Consider the following 20,330-nt stretch of genomic DNA (forward strand, 5'->3'; position numbering starts at 1 on the left):
CTGAGGCTGGCAGATGATTAGAATGGGACGGAAGATAACCCCCGGTGTTGAATTTGTGTTTGTTTACTTGGGATTGGATCATGAAAGGGGGTGATGTAACATAATGTAAAGTAGCAGGCCAAAGCGCCTCGGTTGTTGATTTGTCTTGTCTTCCAATCTTGTGATTATTATGAACGCTTGCTATATATAGGCCATCCGAGATCTTCGAGTATAACTATCAGATAGCTCGCGCCATCCGAGCTCTATTCTCTCTATACCTCTTCTCCTTCCCAGCTGTCTTCCTTCTCTTTTTCCAAGATCTGTTGAGGTCACCACGATTTTCCCAGAACCATTTTTGAAAATCACTGGCAGGCTTGTCGCCTTCCGGTACACCCGACCGATTAGTGGATGCACCGGGCTGCTCGTTGCCTTCACGGAGAGAGTCCTCATGACCACCATCGTCCTCCATATCCTCATCATCGTCATCCCATGGCTTAAACCGACCGCCTGTTGGGTGTGCCGTATCTGGAGTAGGCGCTGCGCTGCGGATGCCCCTAATCTCGAAGTCTTGGCGTGTAAAAGGAGTCATGGGGATCTGGAGCCCATCTGCAGCTGCACCAGCATCCTCATTGTCATTGTCCCCATCGCCACCGCCAAAGAAGCTGAAGCCCTTTGACTCGGTTCCCCCCTCGGCTGTCTCACCGTCGGTATGCTGAGAACGCTTGTACAATGCTTCCAGAGGGTGTATTGTCTTGGGCTCGCTCGGGGTAGCAGGGGGGATTTTGATAGCCAAGCTCTTGACCGAACTTGACGATTTAGGTCTAGAAAGCTCAGGGCTGAGTGTTGATGGTAAGGGTGAACTGTTGTGTTGTGGTGTTGGGCTAGGTTTTGGTTGCGTTTTGTGGTTGGGGGTTGATGCTGCTTTTGTGGGCGAAGAGGGGCTGTCAGACTCGCTGTCGCTGTCTGACTCCTCACCACTCCTACTGTCGTTGCTGCTCGACTCGCTCTTACTCTCGCTCTGCTCCACCTTCTTAGGAGCTGAGATCCTGAATGTTGGAGGGGGCGGGGTCACGGTCACAGCCTCAACCACATTGCCGTCCTCGTCCACCCATCCCTTACCCTCGGCAAACTCCAAAGGTGGTTTTGAAGGGCCGGATGACACTGTCGTCTTGAGAAAGTTCGGGAATTTCGTTGTATTTTCGAACTCGTGAACAACTACTTCGCGAAATTTGCCCTTCTTCTTCCTCTTGGATCCGGTGTCGTCTTCAGCCGATGGTACGGCATTCGCAGGCAGGATCGTCTTGACCAGACATTCGGCATGATCCGTGTATTTTGATCGCTCCTGTTTCTTCTTTTTGTCCTTGCTGTCCTTCTTGTCCTTCTTCGACCTCTTTTCCTTGGGCTCGTCGGCAGTGGTCCATCCCCTCTTGACCTTCCTGTCGTTGTCGAAAACAATGCCGCTGATTTCGTCATTGTCGCGCTTTCTCTTTTTGGAATTGTCTTTTGCTGGGTGCGCGTCGTCCTTGACCCTCTTGTCCTTCTGTTCTTTGGCCATTGCCTCGTCGCCGAGAGGTTCTGGGATCCTGGAGGGCTTTGCACGCTCGATGCGAATCTTGACGCCCCGCAGAATCGAGCCGTTGAGTTTCTTCCTGAGTTTGTCGGCGTCTTCGCTTGGCAGCTCCAGATAACCGTACCGCTTGTCGGGAAAAGTGTCGAGGGTGTGGTAGGAGATGTTGCGTGCCTTTGGAAGGAGCGCTGACGAGAGGAATACTTTCAGCAGGTCGGCGTCCAGCGGCGTAACGTGTAACCGTACATACGGTGGCGCCTGGTCGAGGGCTGGCTGAGTTGATGGTGTTTGTGAGCCACCGATTGCTGTCATGGCCGTCGGATGTCCAAAGCCCGAGTACTGGGAGGGAGGTCGTCGAACTATGGCGGTTGGGCAAAAAAAGGACGGGAATGCGCTCGGTTTGCGAATGCGCAGAGAGCAACCTCTCTCTCAATCTTTCTCTTGCCCAAAAATAATTCAATGGATCTGCAGTTCACCGCTTTGAGAGACCCACAGCTGCCAACCAGCTGTGGTGGCTTGGCACTGGCTCACACCAGCAATATCCTTTTTCAGACATCTCTCAGCGAGCCACAGCTTCCAAATAATGCCTGTGTACCAACTGCCCTTTCCACCGGAGACAATGATGCGAGACCGTGATCTCCAAAAGGAGGAGGCACGAAGGTGACAATAAACGTCATGACACTCATGAAATCAAATACTAGGAAGGAGGGCAACGGGACCCAACATGTCTACTTTAAATATCCCTTTCCTCCAGGCCCCAAACTCCCACTCTTCTCGTCTCCCAAGCATACTTCCAAATTTTGGACCAGCTATTCTCAAGCAATAAGATCAGTAATACACACACACTCTTACGCTGACTTCTCGATTCGGCACCATCGCCCTCAACATCCTCACATTCTGCGTTCCTACACTCATTCCCCTACCGCCCTCACAGTCTCTTGCCCTCGGCAGAAGGAGACTGTCTCGCCCCCAACCGTCGATTACTCAAGTCTTCACCGTCACCGGCCATCAAGTACCATGGATCAGTCCTACGCTGCTGCTTGCTCCAAAAGCCCCTCAGCCTGTTCCGATGGCGACAAGGTTAAGAAGGCCGACGATGCCTCTAGCTACAGCTGCCCGTCCACTACCAATGCCCCTGTCAACACCGAATGTGATGTCTCGTCGCCCCCAGGCGTGAATCAAGACCGGACTCTCAGTGTTGCCACCGAAGACTCTCGCCGTACCAGCACCGGCGATGTCGATGAGCCGACCAAACCTGCTTGCGAGAAGAAGGCTGCGTGTGATGCCGAGACTGCGTGACAGAAGGAGAGTTCACCCGATGATAAACCTGATGATAAGCCCGATGATGGGCCTGATGATGTGCCCCATTGCCTTTGAGGAGCAATTTGAGCATTTTGCATTGATAATTGGACCGGTGGTTAAAGATTTTGTATCCTGAGGGGGGAATCTGTGGTGGCGTGGTACTGCTTTAGAACGCTGATGACTAGGAGTAGCACCTGTTGGAGGCATTGATGGTTATTGGCATTCTGGCCGCTAGAGTATTGTTAAACTAGATGAGTTCCGTCGTTAAAATTCTAAGTTTCAATATCGAAGGTCCGATGCCTGTCTTTTGACTCCCTATGTTGGTAAATACCTGTGAGTATAGAGAACGAAATCTGTAGCCAAAAAAGTATATTTGTCATGACACACGTGATTATTTATCATACAACAACAGAAGACGAATGTTTTCTACATGCAGGAGAAGGGAGTGGAAACAATGCAAACCTCGAAAGGGAAAAAGACAGATTGACGAACCCTGTTCCGTTGTCCCTTTGCGCCGCCCAGTGTAACGCCCAGTTCCGACCTGCCAATCTCTGACCGGACACTCTATCCAAGAGGAGTACGGCCAATGCATTACAACCGTGCGTTCTTCTTTTCTTCCCTAACCTCGGACCCGGAGGCCTTCCACCAGACGTCACCGCCCCAACGCATGAGGCGCTCCACAGCTGCTGTTGGGGTTACGGCAGGCCGAACGTCCAGATAGAAGACAGGCTCACCTGTGGGCTCTGGTGGCCCCGAGTAGAAGTCAATGACATACCTGACCTCCTTCTGCTGCCCGTTCACATTGCGCGAAACGAACCAATCATGGCGATCAAAGGGAGGCTCGGTGCTGGAAAAAGACGAAAGATGTTAGTGAACCTGCTATGACAATTCACAGACCGATCGAAGAGCGCAAAACGTACCCAAACTTGGAAGGATACACCCGTCCCAACATCTGCAGAATAGCCGCCTTGGGCGTCATCTCCTTGGGCCTCCCCTGGAACCTGATCAGGGTAGGTTGTTCCCGTCCGCCCTCCTGAGCCTCCAAGCGCCTCAGTTCGATGTCGGCATTGTCCTCCCCACGCTTGCTGACCTCCCAACCGCGCAGCAAGCCCTTGCCGAACCGGCGCTCCCACTCCACAATCTCCCCCCACGCACCCTCGTTGAGAAAGTTGTGAACCGCAACCATGCTCTCGACGGCCGTCACGTCGGTGTCTGTGTAACCCTTGCGTAGCAAAGCATTGTACATCTGCTGGGGGGAAGGGTATTCCCAGTTTCCGTCTCCAGTACCCTTGGGAATGGATGATTCGTCTCTGGATGTTGGGAGCGCATGAGTCTGGTTCGGGGCTCTCTCCTGCGAGATAGAGTGGAACATGTAGTTTAGGGGATTCAATTTCGAGAGAAACGACTGTTGGTTATCGGCTGTGGGCTCAGGGGCGCTACCGTGAGGAACCGGGCATGATGATAACGCCGCATCTGCGGAAGGGTTACTGTGCGGGACGGGGCATCCAGAAGCGGGCGGCGTGGGAGCAGGAGCGGCGGCGGGGGTTGGAGCAGCGGAGGCGAAGGTATCAACGGTCTTCTTGTTGTGCATAGGGCATCCAGGCTCAAAATGCTGTCAGATACGACCTGCGGTGCAGAAAAGGGGGAAATGTAACTCGTGAGCTACTTACAGGAGGGGCAGCATCGCCGCCGCTCTGAGGATGGTTGAGAGGCTTCGAAACCGCCGGAGCGGCAGGCGTGGCATCGGCCCAAAACCAACCCATGGTAACTGGTTGTATGTGGTGCTTTATCGGAAAATCTACTGGTCGATCCAAGGTCAATGTGGACTGGCAAACCGACGAAGATCGTGCGAGCAAGTCTTGGATTCAAGCACTGATTAGATTTCTCGGATGGAGATAAGGGAAAAAACGGCCCCAATTTTCGGCCTAGGCTGTTGAAGAGAAAAAAGCCCACCAAGGATGACGCGCATTTTACAGATCTTTCGGTCCCGCGCTGCCAAGACCCATCTCTCCACTGCCGCCGGCCCCACAGGCGATCGTTCCATCGCGCCCCACGTTGCGGACAAAATACCTGGCACTGCGAAACACTGAACCAGGCCTCGAAACATAGCTAATAGGCCTTAAAAGATAATCAACAGGCTTTAAACATAGTAAAGAGGTTTAAGATTAGTCAAGAGGCCTTGAAAATGATCAAAAAGCCTAAAGAATCGTTAAAAGGCCTGTTTTTAAAGATACCAGTTATTCTGTTTGCAACGTCGTCCGCTTCACCAACCACAGTGTCACGATTGCAGAAAGCATATCCGGGTCCACAGTAGAGTACAATATGTATTAGGAGTTGTGTATAAATCATGGCAGAATCGTACGATGCTGTTCCGGTGTGAAAAAGGGCATCTTTTGCTGGTTTGCCCTAGACATTGGGTGACAAAAGGTCATATTTGACACATCGTTCAACCTACGGATACCGGGGCTGTTAGTACTACGTCACACTGATCAAGCAGTGGAACGAAACTCACATCTTCAATACTGGCCTGCATAAACCTTCTTGTTTCCAGGCCCACCCATACCATCAACATGGAGAAGTCGCCTTCCTTTACCATATCCTTCCCGCTCTGAGCACCCAACTGTCTCAAGATGGGAAGCGAGCTGCTCAGCAGGTCAACATCGGGGTTGAGGCTCCGACCAATACCCTCGAGCAGCAGTATACTAATGACGACATTGACAAAGTCTCCCTCTAGGCGGACATGATGCTGCCGCACCATGTTCAGGACTTCTTGCAGGATATCACCAATCTTGACGTTTCCCAGAGCCAAAGTACGGCTCTTGACACCAAGTACCAAGTGTTGCATCTTCAGCGCAAACACCTCCTTGTCCAAAACGGCATCTGGCTGCCGACACCGCTCGCACATCAAGTGGCCAGCCTTGTAGCCATCGAATTCAGCAACGGCGCGGAACAGGTCCAGGAAGTTGCGTCGGTTCGTCTCGTTGAGCTCCGTCACTAGGCCCGTATCGATAAATATCAGGTGCGGCCGGAAACCCTCTCTGTCCATCTTGCTTAGTTCTGCTACCCATTGCTCCTTGTTGTTTCGGAATGGACGCAGGCGAGCCAGGACCTGCTCTGTCACGTCCCCTTCAGATTGAGGTTCATGGCTATCGTGCATCTGGCGCAAACGTAGGCTCGGCCGCTCCGTCTCGTAGAAGCGCACCATGATGTTTCCAGGGTGCAAGTCAGCGTGGACAAAGTTGTCCAACAGCAGCATCCGCAGGAAAGCGTCGAGGCCTTCCGAGGCGATGGCTTGCTGGAAAACCCCGCCACCATTCGCCATAAAGTCAGCCAAGGGGATACCATGCGCAAACTCCTCGATCAGCACATTTCTGGTGCAGAATTCGGCATATGGGAACGGGAAAGAGGCCGTCGTCCTCTCTTTGAAATTCTTGCGAAATCTGGAAAGGTTGGCAGCCTCGATGCGCAAATCTAACTGTAGCTTCATCATCTCCCCAAACTGGTCCACCTCGTCGGGAAGCGAGAGCCACTCAATGGTGGGTATTGAGTTCAAAATGGTGGCGAAAAACCACATGATGCGTAGGTCCCGCCGGACAGTTCGTTCGACTCCGGGATGTAGGACTTTGACGGCCACATAAGACGAAGGAACCCGTTTTGGCGATAACTTGAGAACGCTTTCTACATTCTTGTAGACGTGCCGGCGGAGGTCTTCAGGAGTGTCCCCTTCATCCACATCGACAGGGACAGTAAGGCCAGGCTTTAGCTTGGCCCTGTACACCTGCGCAATTGCACCAACACCGAGAGGCTTGTCGTCGAACTCTTCAAAAATCTCCTCAAATTCGCAGCCACCGAAAGCAGCTCGAACAATTTGTTTGGTAGCATGGAAGGAATGGGCTGGCGCATCCGCGTGGAGTTTCGACATGATCGCACACAGTTCGTCGGGGAAGACATCAGACCTGGAAGCAGCCCATTGCCCAAGCTATCCAGAGCTGTCAGTGGTAGATCTCAGACTATGGACTTCAGAAAGAATGGCAAGAGACCAGGACTCAAACCTACCTTGATGAAGGCTGGGCCTGCCCATTCCATAGCCTGCACCAGAAATCCGTACCACCAAAGCGTACCTGTCCGTTCATTGTCACGATCGGCCCGTCGGTTGCCAATCCAGATCGCTGGCACAGTCAAAATGACTGGAACAAAGATAGTAACAAGCTGAAGGAAGCGGAAGCCGGTGCAAATTGGCTCCCATATATATAGATCGAGGAACAACACAATCTGGTGTCGCATACGCGTTAGTCCAGTGTCGCTGTCCGAGATCTTCTTCTTGATTTCATCACGAGAGACCTCGAGCATGCGCTTTTCTCCGGTATCCCGCGGTCCTTCGTTGTCCTTCTCTGACAATTCGACAAATGCTGCAGCGGCCAAGCCGCTGGCACCAGCTGAAGCTAGCTTTGGAGAGTGAGGACGTTGTCGCCATGAACGATGACGGTATTGTCCCAGACGTAATGGGGACTGTGTATGCGAAGAAAATGTACGGGAAGGTGGGTGTGATGATCGTATACAGCCGTGCAGAAGATTAGAAGGACAGCCGGCACATCTTAAAGCCTCCGCGCGGCGGGAAAGGCGGCCAAGGGTGAGAAGCACACTCATGTCGTCACAAAGCCGCCGAGAGAAAACAGATTGGTGTCGAGCAGGTCGCCAAGAGCATGGTCATACCGTCTTCGTCGCAACTGAAAGGGCACTGTTATTCCTGGCGACATGGACGCGCATAGAGGTTTCGAGACCTTTGGCGGCTTCGAGGAGCTGGGACGGAAGATGCAGGACCAGCTGTGACGTCGTTGACCCGCGCACAGACAGGGGACGCAAAGGGTTCCCGAGGATCCCGATCCACAAGCGGGACCCGACATTTGCACCCTTAACACAAAACAATTGACACAAAAGTAGGTTAACCCATATTATATTGTAAACCATACCTTGAAGAATAATGATTAGGCCTTTCTCTAAAGATAGTCAACATGTTTTTAGAGATATTTAAAAGGCCTATCAATCTGTTTTTGGAGCATAGTTTACATATGGTATAGGCTAACTTACTTTTGCTATGCCAATTACACTATTTTGTGGGGAGGGTGATTTGTTCCAATTCCCTATCCATTATCCAATATTTGTATTTCTTCTAGACTTCTACTAAATCCTATTTTCCCAAAGCTGCAAAATTAAATGTCAACATGCTTTTCAATCAACCCAAACTCCAAAATCACCCAGCCGATAGTTGCCTATCACTCTCCTCAAAGCCGAATCACAATCGAGTTGAAATGCATCTGGGGGATATAATCAGCATCGTGTACCTAGCAGAAGGTTGGTGGTGGTACTCACCCTGCCCTCGTGGCATTCATTCGTTATTGAGGGACCCTCGACGGTTTTGCCGTTCATGGCAATTGTGACAGGCCCGGTGGCGCTGCCATCAAACGGAATCTCAAAATAGGAAAGGGGGCTGTCGATTCTGGTGCCCACACTCTTCCAGCGGCTGCCGATTGCGACGGTGATGTTGGTTGGGACCTTGACCAACGCCATAACCGAAACGACGTCTCTTGCCCCTTGGGACGCCGGTATCTCACCGCCCTGGCCCCAGGTGGTGCCTGCCCAAAGTCAGTCATACACTCTCTCAACTAGTTAATTCCCAGCTAGTTGATTCCCGACTTACCGCAACCCTCTCCCGCACTTGCCGGAGTTGTTCGGTACCAGGCAATGACCGTGTCTTCTGGAAAATCCACAAGACGAGAACCAGACTTATATGCAGCAATAAAATATGGGAGGACGGCTCGGAAGGCTGAGTGCGAGTAGCCATTGACGTATTCTTCTGCGCCTTCTACAACTTGCGCTGGCACAGTATCGCAGATGTAACTTGACTCGCCAAAGTCATTCCCTTTGAAAACCGAAGTCAGCAATGGCCCGTTTCGGCCCTTGGGTAAAACTCACATGTGATGATCTGAACAAAGTCAGGCAATACATCAAGTACTTGTTGCCATCGATCATGCCACAGACTCTCGCTTGAGCAGTACCAGTTCTTGTTCCATTGCGGCAAGTCTGTTTGATTAGTTTTCGTGTCACCACTATGCTGGAGGCGCATGACTCACTCGTATAGAAGTATGGGCTAACACCCATCATGTATTTCTTGCCCTTGAGGTTGTCACAGTACAAGAGATCTTCGTTGATGTTCATCTGATTTTGACCAGCTTTGGGCCAGGCGTCCCACGAAACTGGAATCGAATTAGCACTCATGAGAGATATGAATCCAGCACAGCATGGCTTACAAGCTCCGTCGATGACATCCAGTTTCTCAGAAATTCCATATGGGCCAAGGCTAGACCAATCAGGAACAAGAAAGATGTTGCCTGTCTGTTCCCGAACTGAAATCCAATTTTCAGCCCAACCTGGACCCTCGAAAGTTGAAACCAAAGGTCGCCCGTCCACAATGAACTGTGCGCTTGATTCCCTGAAGCGGTTGATGAGGTCAACAACCTGTGAAACTGACCACTCTCCGCAGGCCATACTATGATGAAAAAGAGTCAGTTCGCTACACACCGCCATTTGGCCCATCTTGTATCGTCAAGGTGTGTTGCTGAACAAGGACCTAGGCAGACATACTCGAAAGAAATAAACATGACAAACTCACCCAGCTCCTCAGCCTCGTGATAGGCATGAGAGAGTTGAGTCTCTGTCCACGGGTCGGAAGGCCCAATGTTGAGAGCAAAGCCATCGATACCGGCCTCCTTGGCAGTCTTGATATCGTGGACCCATTGCTCGACAGTTTGGTGACATGTCAGGCCAACCTGAATTCGACTGTTAGATAATGGTCTTGACAGCTACCTGGCTGGGGGGGAAGCGGGCTGGGGAATTGCGAACCATGTAGTGGGCGAAGACTTTTCGGTCATCGTTGGTCTCAGGCTCCTTTTCACCTTCGATCCTGTCCTCGATCTTTTCGAGCAGGCGTTTGAACTTGGTCTTTAAATAGCCCATGGTGTGACACTTGCCGTTTGTATGATATGGGAGCCGGTTGAAGACGGATGGAACCTGATCAAGTTCACTTCAGTCAAAAGAACAGCCAATCAAGTATGTATGCGGCCAAGGAGAGCAGGGAGTTGATCTGGCTGAACCCGAAAAAGGGGCCATGCCCAACAGGCCCACTCAATTATAGCGTGCCATCTCCACCCCCAGCCAATATTGGATTTGGCCTTGCGGCCAGTTGACCGCCAAGAGTGATAATCCCCCCCATGGTTCGATCACCCAAGGTCTTGGGTCGATGGGAGACGGATGTCAAGAATGAGCTGAGAGCTGAATTCTATCTGATAACTTCTTGGAGGATCGTGGTGTATTTTGCTCGGGGATGCTCCCTAGGCGTCAGCGAGAAACCCACGAAGGAAGATCCCGGCAACGAGCAGCAAACGTCCCTGTGTGTCACATTTGAAATCGGCAAATGCTATTGGTTGACGGGCTTCGAGAAGCCATGGCTGCCGAAGTTCCAGCAGACCAGGCTAGCAGACAATATAAATTCAAGATTGACCCGTCTGTGGGATCAGTCCAAGCGATTTTGCTGACCCAGCAGGCTGGAAAATGTCCGGTGGATTGCAGCTTTAAAAGATGGCCACTGCCGGGCTGGCTGATGGGAAGCAAGCCCTGCCGGCCGCGGGGCCCATGTCGCCCATAGCGCAAATTCACCTGGCACCCCACATTTAGGTCTTTCCCCACAATAAAAGACCAGGCACACACAACAGCTTCCGGGACGGAAATATTAAATTCCTGGCAACCCTGCGATTTTTGGCTCCGCACAACTGAATCTACGGAAATTTCGCAAACCGCTAACCACCTTCTGCACACGATTTGGCGACCGATTTTCCACGCGTCACTCATCAATCAGTCGCAAAAATGGATTCCTCCAAGGCTCCCGTCAAGCTCGTCAAGGTCACCCGCGTTTTGGGCAGAACCGGTATGCGAAAAACCCCCGCCCTCCGAGACCGAATTTCGATTTCGACCCCTCCGATTCCTGTGGCCGATTGAACAGCATGCTGATAATTTTGGTGGAATTCAGGCTCCCGTGGTGGTGTCACTCAGGTTCGCGTTGAGTTCATGGACGATACCACTCGTTCCATCATCCGCAACGTCAAGGGTCCTGGTATGTTCAGATCCGCTGCCTTCGGCTTCCATGTGTGGGCGAGGGTTGGCAGCTAACATTTCTGCCTGTTTTACAGTCCGCGAGGATGATATCCTTGTCCTTCTCGAATCCGAGCGCGAGGCTCGCCGCCTCAGATAAGTGGGAGGCATTCCGAAGTTGGGGGAAGGGAGCGTGGCAGCGGCTTCTAGCTACCTGGTCTGCCTGATTGGCAAGATCATTGTCGTATCCTGCGGCGACAAGAACAGGGACGGAATGTCAAGGATGGGCGTTCGGTAGAACGAGATCATGCATGATTATTGCTTTCCCCAAAATACACGGCGCTGAAGGCTGGTTCTGCGGATATCACATTTGCTTTGGTTGGGGGGTCATGCAGCAGGGCATCATGGGTGGTTTTGGGCGTCAATCAACAAGAATCTTTCCCGAACAGCACTTCGAGCTCAGTACCTGTGCTTGACAAGGACATTCCAATACATATGCCGATTCCCTCCCTCCGCAAGTTGACCCAAAACCCACCGACCGTGCTGCTTATGATTCGATCCATCGTGGAGGACTCGGCTTGGTATTATATGCTGGGAATGATTCTGATCTGGAAGAGGGCACTACAAGCTACCGTTGTGACTGACAGATGATGCAGACAAGCTTTTCTAAACCCGTTACGGCCTCTTGGAAAGTTGCCAATGCAATGCCCAGTGTTATTTTAAGCATGCACACACTTGCAATAGCAATTAGAAGCACAAACATCCAATATGCCTGCTTAACCGGACTGGCAACAGGTTCACAAACTCAACTAGGCAGTGCACAGCGGACTGGCTGTGTCGACATCCTTGTGATATAGATTTAGAATGCTCGAAAACCTACACTTCAGCGCAATTAGCAACAGTCAACTAGTTCCGGCAAACCCCGGTGACACCCAAAATGGACTCGATACGCAAGCTAGAAATGGTTGTCCCCTACTGCTGTCCAGACAGTATAAAACCATCCATCATCGGACCAAGTCCCGGAACTCGAAACCGGAGCGGCAGCAATGCCACCGTCTTGGCGTCGCCCCAAAACACGGGAAATGCCCGGATGAGCAGCCTCGCTCCGCCAAATACAACCTTTGAGTTGCTTTTCCTCCGTTGGTAGTGGTCCAGGACGCATCATGCCCCGGATTCTATCATCAGTGGCGGAGACAAGCATTGTCATTCCGCCAATAAGGTGTCATAGACAGACGACTAGCCGACTTGGCAGAACAGCTTGCGATGCAGAAACCGAGATCGCAGGCGACGACGTCAAGGGTTAAAGGGGTCACGACTGTTGCTCAATGGATATCAACATTCCATGCCGCTCTTCTAGGGATGTATATACCACCCACTGTGCTGAGCGTTCCTCGTCCCCGGAAGCAGCCCGAAAACCTGCGTTCACGGCACCGAGCGCTCTAGGTTTTCAATATGGAGCCCAAGTCGGTCTTCCAGCTTGCTGTCCTCTCACTGCTGTCTTTGTTTTCGGGTGCTTACGCCGCTTTTGGTTACACTTCTTCTGGGGGCAATTATGTCGTCGACGCCGGTTCCGCCAACCCGCTCATCTTTTCCGTGAGCCAGTCCAACTGCGATATCAGGTCGATCAAGTATAGAGGCACCGAGCTCCAGTATGGAAGCCAGTTCACCCATATCAACTCCGGCCTCGGATCCGCGACCGTCTCGATCAGTCAGATCAACGGATCGAACAAGTACATCAAAGTTACTTGTGTGACGTCGACTTTGACCCACTACATCGTGGTCCGCGCAGGCGATAGCAGTATGTTCTTGGCCACTTATATTACCGCCCAGCCTTCCATTGGCGAGTTGCGATGGATTGCTCGTCTTCTGCCCGACAAGCTTCCTGGAGAATATCCCTATGGCGAAGTCTCCAACACCCAAAGCTCCGCTTCCACTGTTGAGGGCTCCGACGTCTTCGTGGTGAACGGCCAGACCCGGTCCAAGTTCTATTCGTCAACGAGGTTCATCGACGAGGATTCCCACTGTGTATTTGGTGGTAGCGACTTGATGCATGTCTGCATCATGACACCGCAGCAAGAGTCGTCTTCAGGTGGCCCGTTCTTCCGAGACATCAATTCGAACAACGCTGGTGCCTCTACCAATCTCTACAACTACATGAACAGCGGTCATGTGCAGACGGAGCCGTACCGAATGGGACTTCATGGACCATACATCATGCAGTTCTCGCGCTCTGGAATCCCAAGTGTCAAGAACGTGGACGTCTCGTGGTTTGGCGAGGTTGGTGTGACAGGATGGGTCCCTCCTTCGGGTCGTGGAAGGGTCACAGGCACCGCCTCCGGTGTACAGAGCGGAATGGAAGGTGTGGTTCACTGGTTCAACAGCGCTGCTCAGTACTGGGCCAGAACCTCCTCCAATGGGGCCTTCACCTCCCCTTTGATGAAGCCGGGCACGTACACCATGGTTCTGTACCAGACCGAATTCAAGATTGCGACATCTACCGTCACTGTCACGGCCGGACAGACCAGATCGCAGAATATTGCCGGCACCTTCAACACCTCCCGCAATACCCTCTGGCAAATTGGTCAATACGATGGGCAGCCAACTGGTTTCCGCAACGCTGACAAGTTCCTTCGCATGCATCCCTCTGACAGCCGCATGAGCAACTGGGGTCCTCTGACATACAAGGTCGGCAGCTCGCCACTCACCGATTTCCCCATGGCGGTCTTCCAGTCTGTCAACAACCCTGTGATGATCCGGTTCAACTTGGGAAGCGCACCGGGAGCTGCCACGTTGAGGATTGCCACAACCCTCAGCTTCGCGGGTAGTCGTCCGCAAATCAATGTGAACGGGTGGTCTGGCCCAGCACCAAGCGCCCCAGCCAAAATTGATAGCCGCGGCGTGACTCGCGGTGCGTACCGTGGCCATGGTGAAGTCTATACCGTAGCCATCCCAGCTGGCAAATTGGTTGCAGGAAGTAACACCATCACCATCAGCTCCATCAGTGGCAGCAGTGGGACAACGTTCTTGAGCCCCAACTTTGTAAGTAATTTGATTCTGTGGCTCGCACACGCTTGATTTGCGAAAGGAGCGGAAGAGGCTAACCAAAAGACAACAGATTTTCGACGCTGTCGAGTTGTTCCAGTAAACTAAGCCTGGGACGGTTGTGGTGTTGTGATTAATCAAAGGTCGAAATGCGTTGGAAAAGAACCCCGACTACCTAATGCCAGTGCCCAGGCCTGCCCGAGGGACGGGGGCACACCTGAGCCGATAGAAGCACCGCTAGAACAATTCCATATGCAAGAATAGATGAACAGGGAAAAGCTTATCGGATCCAGCCTTGTTCCCGTCGGTAGTTGGACAGTGAACCAACCACCCATCCGACACGGCCACACATGCGCATCATCCCGAGGGCCTTGTCATACCTTATCAACACCGTTCTATTGAGATCTAGAACCCGGACCTTCCTTCCCTGGATATGCCCACGCCGCATGTGAATATCGATACTGTTCTAATGGCCATACTCTGCAGTATTACGAGAGAATAACTGAAATTGCCATCCAGCACAGGCGACCCATATCTTGTATCTTGCTTTCCCCTCCTTCGAGAAGCTGTGGCGCGCAGCGGGCGGAATCGAAGTCGCAACCACTAGACGCTCTCAGCTTGCATGGACCTCCCTATCAGAGTTAGGGGGGCCCGTTGAATGGCGCAATGAATGGCAGTTTCTAAGCTCGTGTGCCCCTCCTCCTATTTACGATCTCACTCCCTTTCCTGCTGATGGCATTGGCAGGCACACAAACCCCCCACCACGAAGTGAGGAGATGAGGCCTTTTCAGTGCCGCTTCTGTCCGTCCACTCAGACGATCAGGTAGCCCACAACAGCCTTCGGTATACCTACCTCAAATCAAAAAGTTGATCCAGAATGGAAGCGTGTGTGGTGGGGTGGGGGTGAAAAAGGTGAAATCGCCAATCCCAAAAGGGGGCGGCCGTGACACTATGCCCGTTACGGCAGCTCCAAGTAACGACTGATCGCCCAAAGGCCGAGGCCAGCGCGATAACACAATGTGATACAGGCGGGTACCTGCCCAATACAGGGGTCCGAACCGCCGCACGGCGTCTTCATGCTCCTCAATCAGGAAGCCCATCCCGTGCGGCATAACCGGCTGTTCAGGTTTCAGTCTAAGCACCTACCTACCTTTACCAGATGGTGAATCTGGAGAAGCTGTCCATTGTCTTGTATGGGGGATGGGGTCTCACGATGGGGTTTAGCCTACTGGATGGCGTCAGTTCAACCCCAGCTGGCCATGAGTAACGAGGTAGCCGTAGAGTATTAAAAGGAATCCAGCGGGACATCAACTACCGAGTCCTTCCTCCCTTCTCAGTCTTGAGTACCCCCAGTCCTGACTCCCCCTTGGTCTTCCATCCTCCCAAGACACCATCACAAAAAGCCAAGATGAAGACTCAAGCGCTCCTGGCCCTGTTGGCCGCCTCCATCTGCTCTGTGGCTGCCGTGCCCTCTCCCCAGGACGCGGCCAACAGAAAGGCCGGCCTCCGTCTGATCAAGACTTCCCCCAAGGGTGCCCCAAAGTGGATCTCTGAGGAGGAAAAGATCGTTCAGTATGCGGCGCACGAGATCGGTTTCGTGGATATCACCGATATCACAGTAAGTACTATGCCACTGTCACTCATCCCTTTTCCAGCTTGCAGCAGGGAATGATTGACCAATTCTTTCAGGATTCCCAAGTCCTCAGGGCCCTGTCTGCCGATGAGGATGAGGATGTCTTCCAAGCTCGGGCCGTCACCTACCCTACTGCCGTGAGCAAGCAGGCCCAGGCCAATCCCCTCATCAACCTCGTCTCCACTACCCAACCCCAAAGCTGGATGACGACCCTCACCAACTATCACAACCGTTACTACAGGGCCACCTACGGCACCCAAGCCGGTACTTGGCTCTACAACACCCTCGTCAGCCTCGTTGCTGTCAACCCAGCCATCACCGTCACCAGGTTTACACACTCCTTCAACCAGCCCTCCATCATCGTCAAGATTCCCGGAAACTCCACTGACCTCGTCATCGTTTCCGCTCACTATGATTCCACCGCCGGCTCGACCACCGCACGTGCTCCCGGCGCTGATGACAACGCCTCCGGTGTTGTCGTCCTCATGGAGGCGCTCCGTGTCCTGGCCAACAACAAGTTCAAGGGCAAGGACACCCTCGAGTTCCACTTCTACGGCGGTGAGGAGGGTGGTCTCCTTGGCTCTGCTGCTGTCTTTGCCAACTACAAGTCCACCGGCAAGACCGTCCTCGCTGTTGTGAACCAGGACATGGCCGGCTACTCCCCCAGCGGGAAGATATCCATCTACACCGATTACGTTGACAGCGCTCTTACTGCGTACGTCCGTGTGGTTGCTACCGCTTACACTGGCACTACTACCGCCGATAAGTGCGGCTACGGATGCTCCGATCACGCTTCGGCCCGCTCCAACGGTTTCCGTATGCTCCCCCCCCTTATCACTTTTATCCCCCTTTTGAGCTTTCCTGGTGTATTGAATAAGTACTAACATGGATGTAAACAGCCGCCGCCTACGTTTGCGATGAAGTTATGAAGACTGCCACTCCTTACATTCACACCGCCAACGATGCCCTCTCCACCATCATGTGGCCCGCCATCCTTCGCCACACCAAGTTCACCGTTGCCTTCCTCGTCGAGGCTTCATACTTGTAAGGATGCAATAATAATCTAGCGGTGGTCTCAAATGGGCACTTCCTGCACAAACAGACCATCATTCTCTGTTCATATTAGTGTTTGCTTTGAGAACAAACATTGTACATAGACGCAATAGTCAAAAACACACATGTTCAAACTTGATTCCTGCTTTGGCGTTTCCCGATTTTCAATCCCTCCAGAATCCCCCATCAATTGGACTTCCCCTTCTCCTTGGGCCTTGATCATCGTCTTCATCCTCCCCGTCAGCCAATAGGTGCTCTGACGAGACACATGGGTCGTGTCCCCCAAATAGCACATCCATATCTTCCAGAGCGCGCCCTTTCGTTTCTGGAAAGAAGATGTAAATGATGGGAACTGATACTAGGTTGATGATCATGAAAAAGAAGTAGATCTTGGAGCCGAGAGCCGCGATTCCAATGGGCCATATCTGGGTGACGATGATGGAGCCTATGGCGCCGCACGAAGCGGCAAAGCTGAGGCCCCGTGCTCGGACGGCGGTTGGGAAAATCTAGGTAAGTTAGGTAGGTAAGGTTAGTCCGAGTAATGTTCTAGTGAATATTTGTGCTTTGTTCACGGGTAAGTAAAGATCTTACCTCGGAACCATACACCCAGGCAGCTGGACCAAATCCCATTGAGTATCCCAATGAGTAGATGAAAACAAAGACCACACAGGCATAATCTGCTGCGGTGTTGGAGTTATTTGGATAAATCAAAGGCAAAGTGCCGTTGATCTGGCAGTGTAGTCAGTACGGTCTGGCCCTCGTAAACAGAATTAGAGTACTTACCAGCAAGGAGAACGCCATAATAACAGCTCCAATAACAAGTGTCAGCCTTCGTCCAACTCTATCAATGATAAACATCTCCAGCACATTGCACCCGATCTTAAGGGTGCTTTCAATCCCCCCTGCGAGTAGAGACACTCGATGGCTCAAGCCTAGAGCTCTAAAGAGAGCAGGAAGGTAGTATTTCATAGCCGTAGCACCGCACATCTGCGCCAGGAACTGCAAAAGTGCCGATCGCCACATGCGAGCAAAGAGACTTCTGTCGGCGAACATAGATGTCCAAACAAGGCCAGTGACTCTGAAAGAAGCTACAGAGCGTTCGATGTCGTCAAGCTCGTCGTAGATTTCATCGGATGTGTAATACCCTTCGCGGTAGTACTGAAGCGTGGTGAAGGCCTCATCAATCTTTCCATGCTCTACGAGCCACCGGGGTCTAATCAAGAAGTTGAGTTTCAAAGGTAGGCGAGTAGCGACCAAGGGATATGACTTACGAATCATGCATGAACGGCAGGCCAACTAAGAAGAAGAAAGCCGGGACAAAAGACACGGAGAGAGAATAACGCCATGCCACCTGGAGACCTCGTTCGCTATCCCAAAATGTCATCCCATAACCAACCCTGGAATTTGGTTAGGCTAGCTTTGTCAGAAAAAGGGGCGGTAGACATACCAAAACCCAGAGGCAAGCCCTGCGATGAATCCGATATGATTCATCACAACAAACCTGCCACGATGCTTGGATGGCGCAATCTCGCTTTGATAAACGGACAGTCAGCCACCCAGTCAGTCCATCACTTCTAACCACCCTGTCACACAACATACCTTTGGTACAAGGGAACACTAGTTGAAATTATCCCGGTGCCTACTCCTGCTATGATTCTCCCAACAATCACCATCCCCAAAGCCTGTGCAGCTGATCCCGTGGCGCCGACCTGAAGCGCCTGACCAACACAGGTTACCCCCATCCCCACGGAGGCAGCATGGCGCCGGCCAAGCTTGTCTGCTGCCGGATGAGCAAAGAAAAGGTAGCTGGTGAAAGTGCCGAGGTAGTAGATGGCCGTGATGAGCCCGCTCAAAGAGGCATCTGGCCTGTGGAGGGTCTTTTTGAAACCGGGGTGGACGAGTACCGAGGCGAGGACGCCAACATTATATCTACATTGGAGTATGTAAGTCCAGGGTTACCAGTAGGGAACTGTGATGAGATTTGAAAAAAAGTATCTCACTTACCCCCAGATAAACGACCCCAGTGCAAGAAACAAACAAAACGAATGTAGGCGCTGTGAGGCTTTTGTAAAGCGTGTTCCTCCCATTTGCATAAAAGGATCATGCGGCCATCGAATATCTCGAAGCACTTGGTGTGAGACCGAGACCTGAAGAAGTCTTGTTTGGAATTGCAGTGTGAATGAGGACACAGAGGTCCCAGGCCCCGCTCGCCGGCACATGGCACATGGGGACAACGTGGGTTGGGAGTGCTTGCTCTATTTGGAGAGAATTGCGACGGCACTTGGCTGCAGTGAAACACTACTTGAAAACCAGCCAATAGTGTTTGTTTATTTCTTATAGCTCCCCAGCAAATCCGAATTTGTAATAGTGATGAATATCAAGGTGGTCGTCTATAAACCTTTCCCTGGGATTCCAGAGCGACTCTCTCTATTTCAAAATATGGTCTTTTGATGACTCGTGGCCAATGTAGCCTGACAACTTGGTCATCCTTCTTTTCCAAGATGACCTACCCCACGCCAAGTATGAATCCGGGGCAAGACACGCCGACACCATGACCAATTCGCTCAGCTAGGCCAAGTCCTAGTCCAAATAAAAAGAAAGGGATAGTCAGCCCATATATATTCTTTGTACATACAGCAGGTTCTTTAACAACGTCTGTTTTACATCTAAAGCAGAAGTCCATCCTATCCACCCTCCCCAATCCTCTAGGTATACATACACCTAAAGCTGCTCAATCTTGGACGCAAAGTCAGCATTCTTGGCCTGGGTACCGAGAGAAAACACGGGGTGGCCCAAGCTGTCGTGAATACCAAAGGTGGATGAAGGGTCCTCCGGCGTGTCGACGGGGTAGTCTCCATAGGCGAAAGCGAGTGTGCTGTCATACTCGGGATCTAACTCAGTGAAGCCAATGTCTTCATCACCCCATCTCGAACAGCCCGTGCAAACAGCCGTGATTTGAAAGTGAGTGGCGTTGACATGGGTGCCGGTCTTGACGATTCTGTATTCGGCGTTGGGATACTCGGGAGGGCTGTAGTAACCACTGTAGGAAATGAATGTTAGCATCAATGGCCAGACAGTTGCTGCCGAGCCACCGAAGGGGACACGAACTAGGCGATCCTGGACGAAAGAACGACGTCGTTGCCGTTGGGCCAAACGATAGTTAAGGGATTATAGGTCATGTGGCCACCCCAGGCGAACCCAGCCCAGCCAACATCGATGGGTGCCTCAACCTGCAATACAGTGTCGAAGATCTTGTCACCCTCCGGGATGTCCTCTGGGATAGCCACACGCCAGGAGATGCCACGAGCACTGGTGTAAGAAGAGAAGTTCAAGCCGGTGTCCGGATCCTCATAGGCAATCGAGTCGGGCTCAAAGGCGAACTGTCTAGTAACGGGGGCCGCTAGAAGAGAAAGATATGTCAATATACAAGTTGGCAGCACGGGGCCGTGGGATTCCATACTGAGACCTAAGAATGCAGCAGCGCGAGCAGCAACTTCAGAGAAGAGCATTTTGACTGATGGTGGCACAAGACAAAAAGACGAAACGAAGCAGGAGATGGGTCTACCAGCATGGTATCCGGGGAGGACACTTTTATAAGAAGGCCCCTAC

The 20,330-nt window shown here is 52.1% G+C and overlaps 10 protein-coding genes across 10 annotated transcripts; 4 read left to right on the top strand and 6 right to left on the bottom strand.

Moving 5' to 3' along the window:
• Positions 1 to 217: 217 nt before the first annotated feature.
• On the bottom strand, positions 218 to 1,858 carry QC764_409670 (uncharacterized protein; the record flags this gene model as incomplete). The annotated part of the gene is made up of 1 exon (XM_062947252.1): positions 218 to 1,858. The coding sequence occupies one exon, from the start codon at positions 1,856 to 1,858 to the stop codon at positions 218 to 220; it is 1,641 nt and encodes a 546-aa protein (XP_062800240.1).
• A 363-nt stretch (positions 1,859 to 2,221) lies between these two features.
• Positions 2,222 to 2,845, top strand: QC764_409680 (uncharacterized protein; the record flags this gene model as incomplete). Its single annotated transcript, XM_062947253.1, has 1 exon — positions 2,222 to 2,845. One exon carries the CDS (start codon positions 2,222 to 2,224, stop codon positions 2,843 to 2,845), a length of 624 nt encoding a protein of 207 aa, XP_062800241.1.
• A 348-nt stretch (positions 2,846 to 3,193) lies between these two features.
• On the bottom strand, positions 3,194 to 4,823 carry CYC3 (holocytochrome c synthase). The gene is made up of 3 exons (XM_062947254.1): positions 4,519 to 4,823; positions 3,769 to 4,451; positions 3,194 to 3,695 (listed from the first exon to the last, which is right to left on the bottom strand). The coding sequence occupies exons 1-3, from the start codon at positions 4,609 to 4,611 to the stop codon at positions 3,440 to 3,442; spliced, it is 1,032 nt and encodes a 343-aa protein (XP_062800242.1). The 5' UTR covers positions 4,612 to 4,823; the 3' UTR covers positions 3,194 to 3,439.
• Positions 4,824 to 5,106: 283 nt separating this feature from the next.
• QC764_409700 (uncharacterized protein) lies at positions 5,107 to 7,688 on the bottom strand. Its single transcript, XM_062947255.1, has 3 exons — positions 6,905 to 7,688; positions 5,361 to 6,827; positions 5,107 to 5,299 (listed from the first exon to the last, which is right to left on the bottom strand). Exons 1-3 carry the CDS (start codon positions 7,493 to 7,495, stop codon positions 5,255 to 5,257), a joined length of 2,103 nt encoding a protein of 700 aa, XP_062800243.1. The 5' UTR covers positions 7,496 to 7,688; the 3' UTR covers positions 5,107 to 5,254.
• A 297-nt stretch (positions 7,689 to 7,985) lies between these two features.
• QC764_409710 (uncharacterized protein) lies at positions 7,986 to 10,187 on the bottom strand. Its single transcript, XM_062947256.1, has 8 exons — positions 9,749 to 10,187; positions 9,491 to 9,675; positions 9,157 to 9,395; positions 8,980 to 9,102; positions 8,822 to 8,929; positions 8,547 to 8,768; positions 8,219 to 8,481; positions 7,986 to 8,163 (listed from the first exon to the last, which is right to left on the bottom strand). Exons 1-8 carry the CDS (start codon positions 9,860 to 9,862, stop codon positions 8,131 to 8,133), a joined length of 1,287 nt encoding a protein of 428 aa, XP_062800244.1. The 5' UTR covers positions 9,863 to 10,187; the 3' UTR covers positions 7,986 to 8,130.
• A 266-nt stretch (positions 10,188 to 10,453) lies between these two features.
• On the top strand, positions 10,454 to 11,153 carry RPS28A (40S ribosomal protein S28; the record flags this gene model as incomplete). Its single annotated transcript, XM_062947257.1, has 3 exons — positions 10,454 to 10,829; positions 10,932 to 11,015; positions 11,092 to 11,153. The coding sequence occupies exons 1-3, from the start codon at positions 10,769 to 10,771 to the stop codon at positions 11,151 to 11,153; spliced, it is 207 nt and encodes a 68-aa protein (XP_062800245.1). The 5' UTR covers positions 10,454 to 10,768.
• A 1,292-nt stretch (positions 11,154 to 12,445) lies between these two features.
• ASD1 (aspartate-semialdehyde dehydrogenase-like protein) lies at positions 12,446 to 14,138 on the top strand (the record flags this gene model as incomplete). Its single annotated transcript, XM_062947258.1, has 2 exons — positions 12,446 to 14,032; positions 14,109 to 14,138. The coding sequence occupies 2 exons, from the start codon at positions 12,446 to 12,448 to the stop codon at positions 14,136 to 14,138; spliced, it is 1,617 nt and encodes a 538-aa protein (XP_062800246.1).
• Positions 14,139 to 15,443: 1,305 nt separating this feature from the next.
• QC764_409740 (uncharacterized protein) lies at positions 15,444 to 16,867 on the top strand (the record flags this gene model as incomplete). Its single annotated transcript, XM_062947259.1, has 3 exons — positions 15,444 to 15,653; positions 15,725 to 16,484; positions 16,568 to 16,867. The coding sequence occupies 3 exons, from the start codon at positions 15,444 to 15,446 to the stop codon at positions 16,714 to 16,716; spliced, it is 1,119 nt and encodes a 372-aa protein (XP_062800247.1). The 3' UTR covers positions 16,717 to 16,867.
• On the bottom strand, positions 16,755 to 18,940 carry QC764_409750 (uncharacterized protein; the record flags this gene model as incomplete). The annotated part of the gene is made up of 7 exons (XM_062947260.1): positions 16,755 to 17,227; positions 17,313 to 17,450; positions 17,505 to 17,934; positions 17,993 to 18,118; positions 18,169 to 18,252; positions 18,312 to 18,650; positions 18,726 to 18,940. The coding sequence occupies 7 exons, from the start codon at positions 18,938 to 18,940 to the stop codon at positions 16,886 to 16,888; spliced, it is 1,674 nt and encodes a 557-aa protein (XP_062800248.1). The 3' UTR covers positions 16,755 to 16,885.
• Positions 18,941 to 19,313: 373 nt separating this feature from the next.
• On the bottom strand, positions 19,314 to 20,230 carry QC764_409760 (uncharacterized protein; the record flags this gene model as incomplete). Its single annotated transcript, XM_062947261.1, has 2 exons — positions 19,314 to 19,761; positions 19,830 to 20,230. The coding sequence occupies 2 exons, from the start codon at positions 20,228 to 20,230 to the stop codon at positions 19,443 to 19,445; spliced, it is 720 nt and encodes a 239-aa protein (XP_062800249.1). The 3' UTR covers positions 19,314 to 19,442.
• Between the last annotated feature and the right edge of the window lie 100 nt (positions 20,231 to 20,330).

This window comes from Podospora pseudoanserina, chromosome 4, assembly GCF_035222485.1.
Source record: "Podospora pseudoanserina strain CBS 124.78 chromosome 4, whole genome shotgun sequence".
NCBI lineage: Eukaryota > Fungi > Ascomycota > Sordariomycetes > Sordariales > Podosporaceae > Podospora > Podospora pseudoanserina.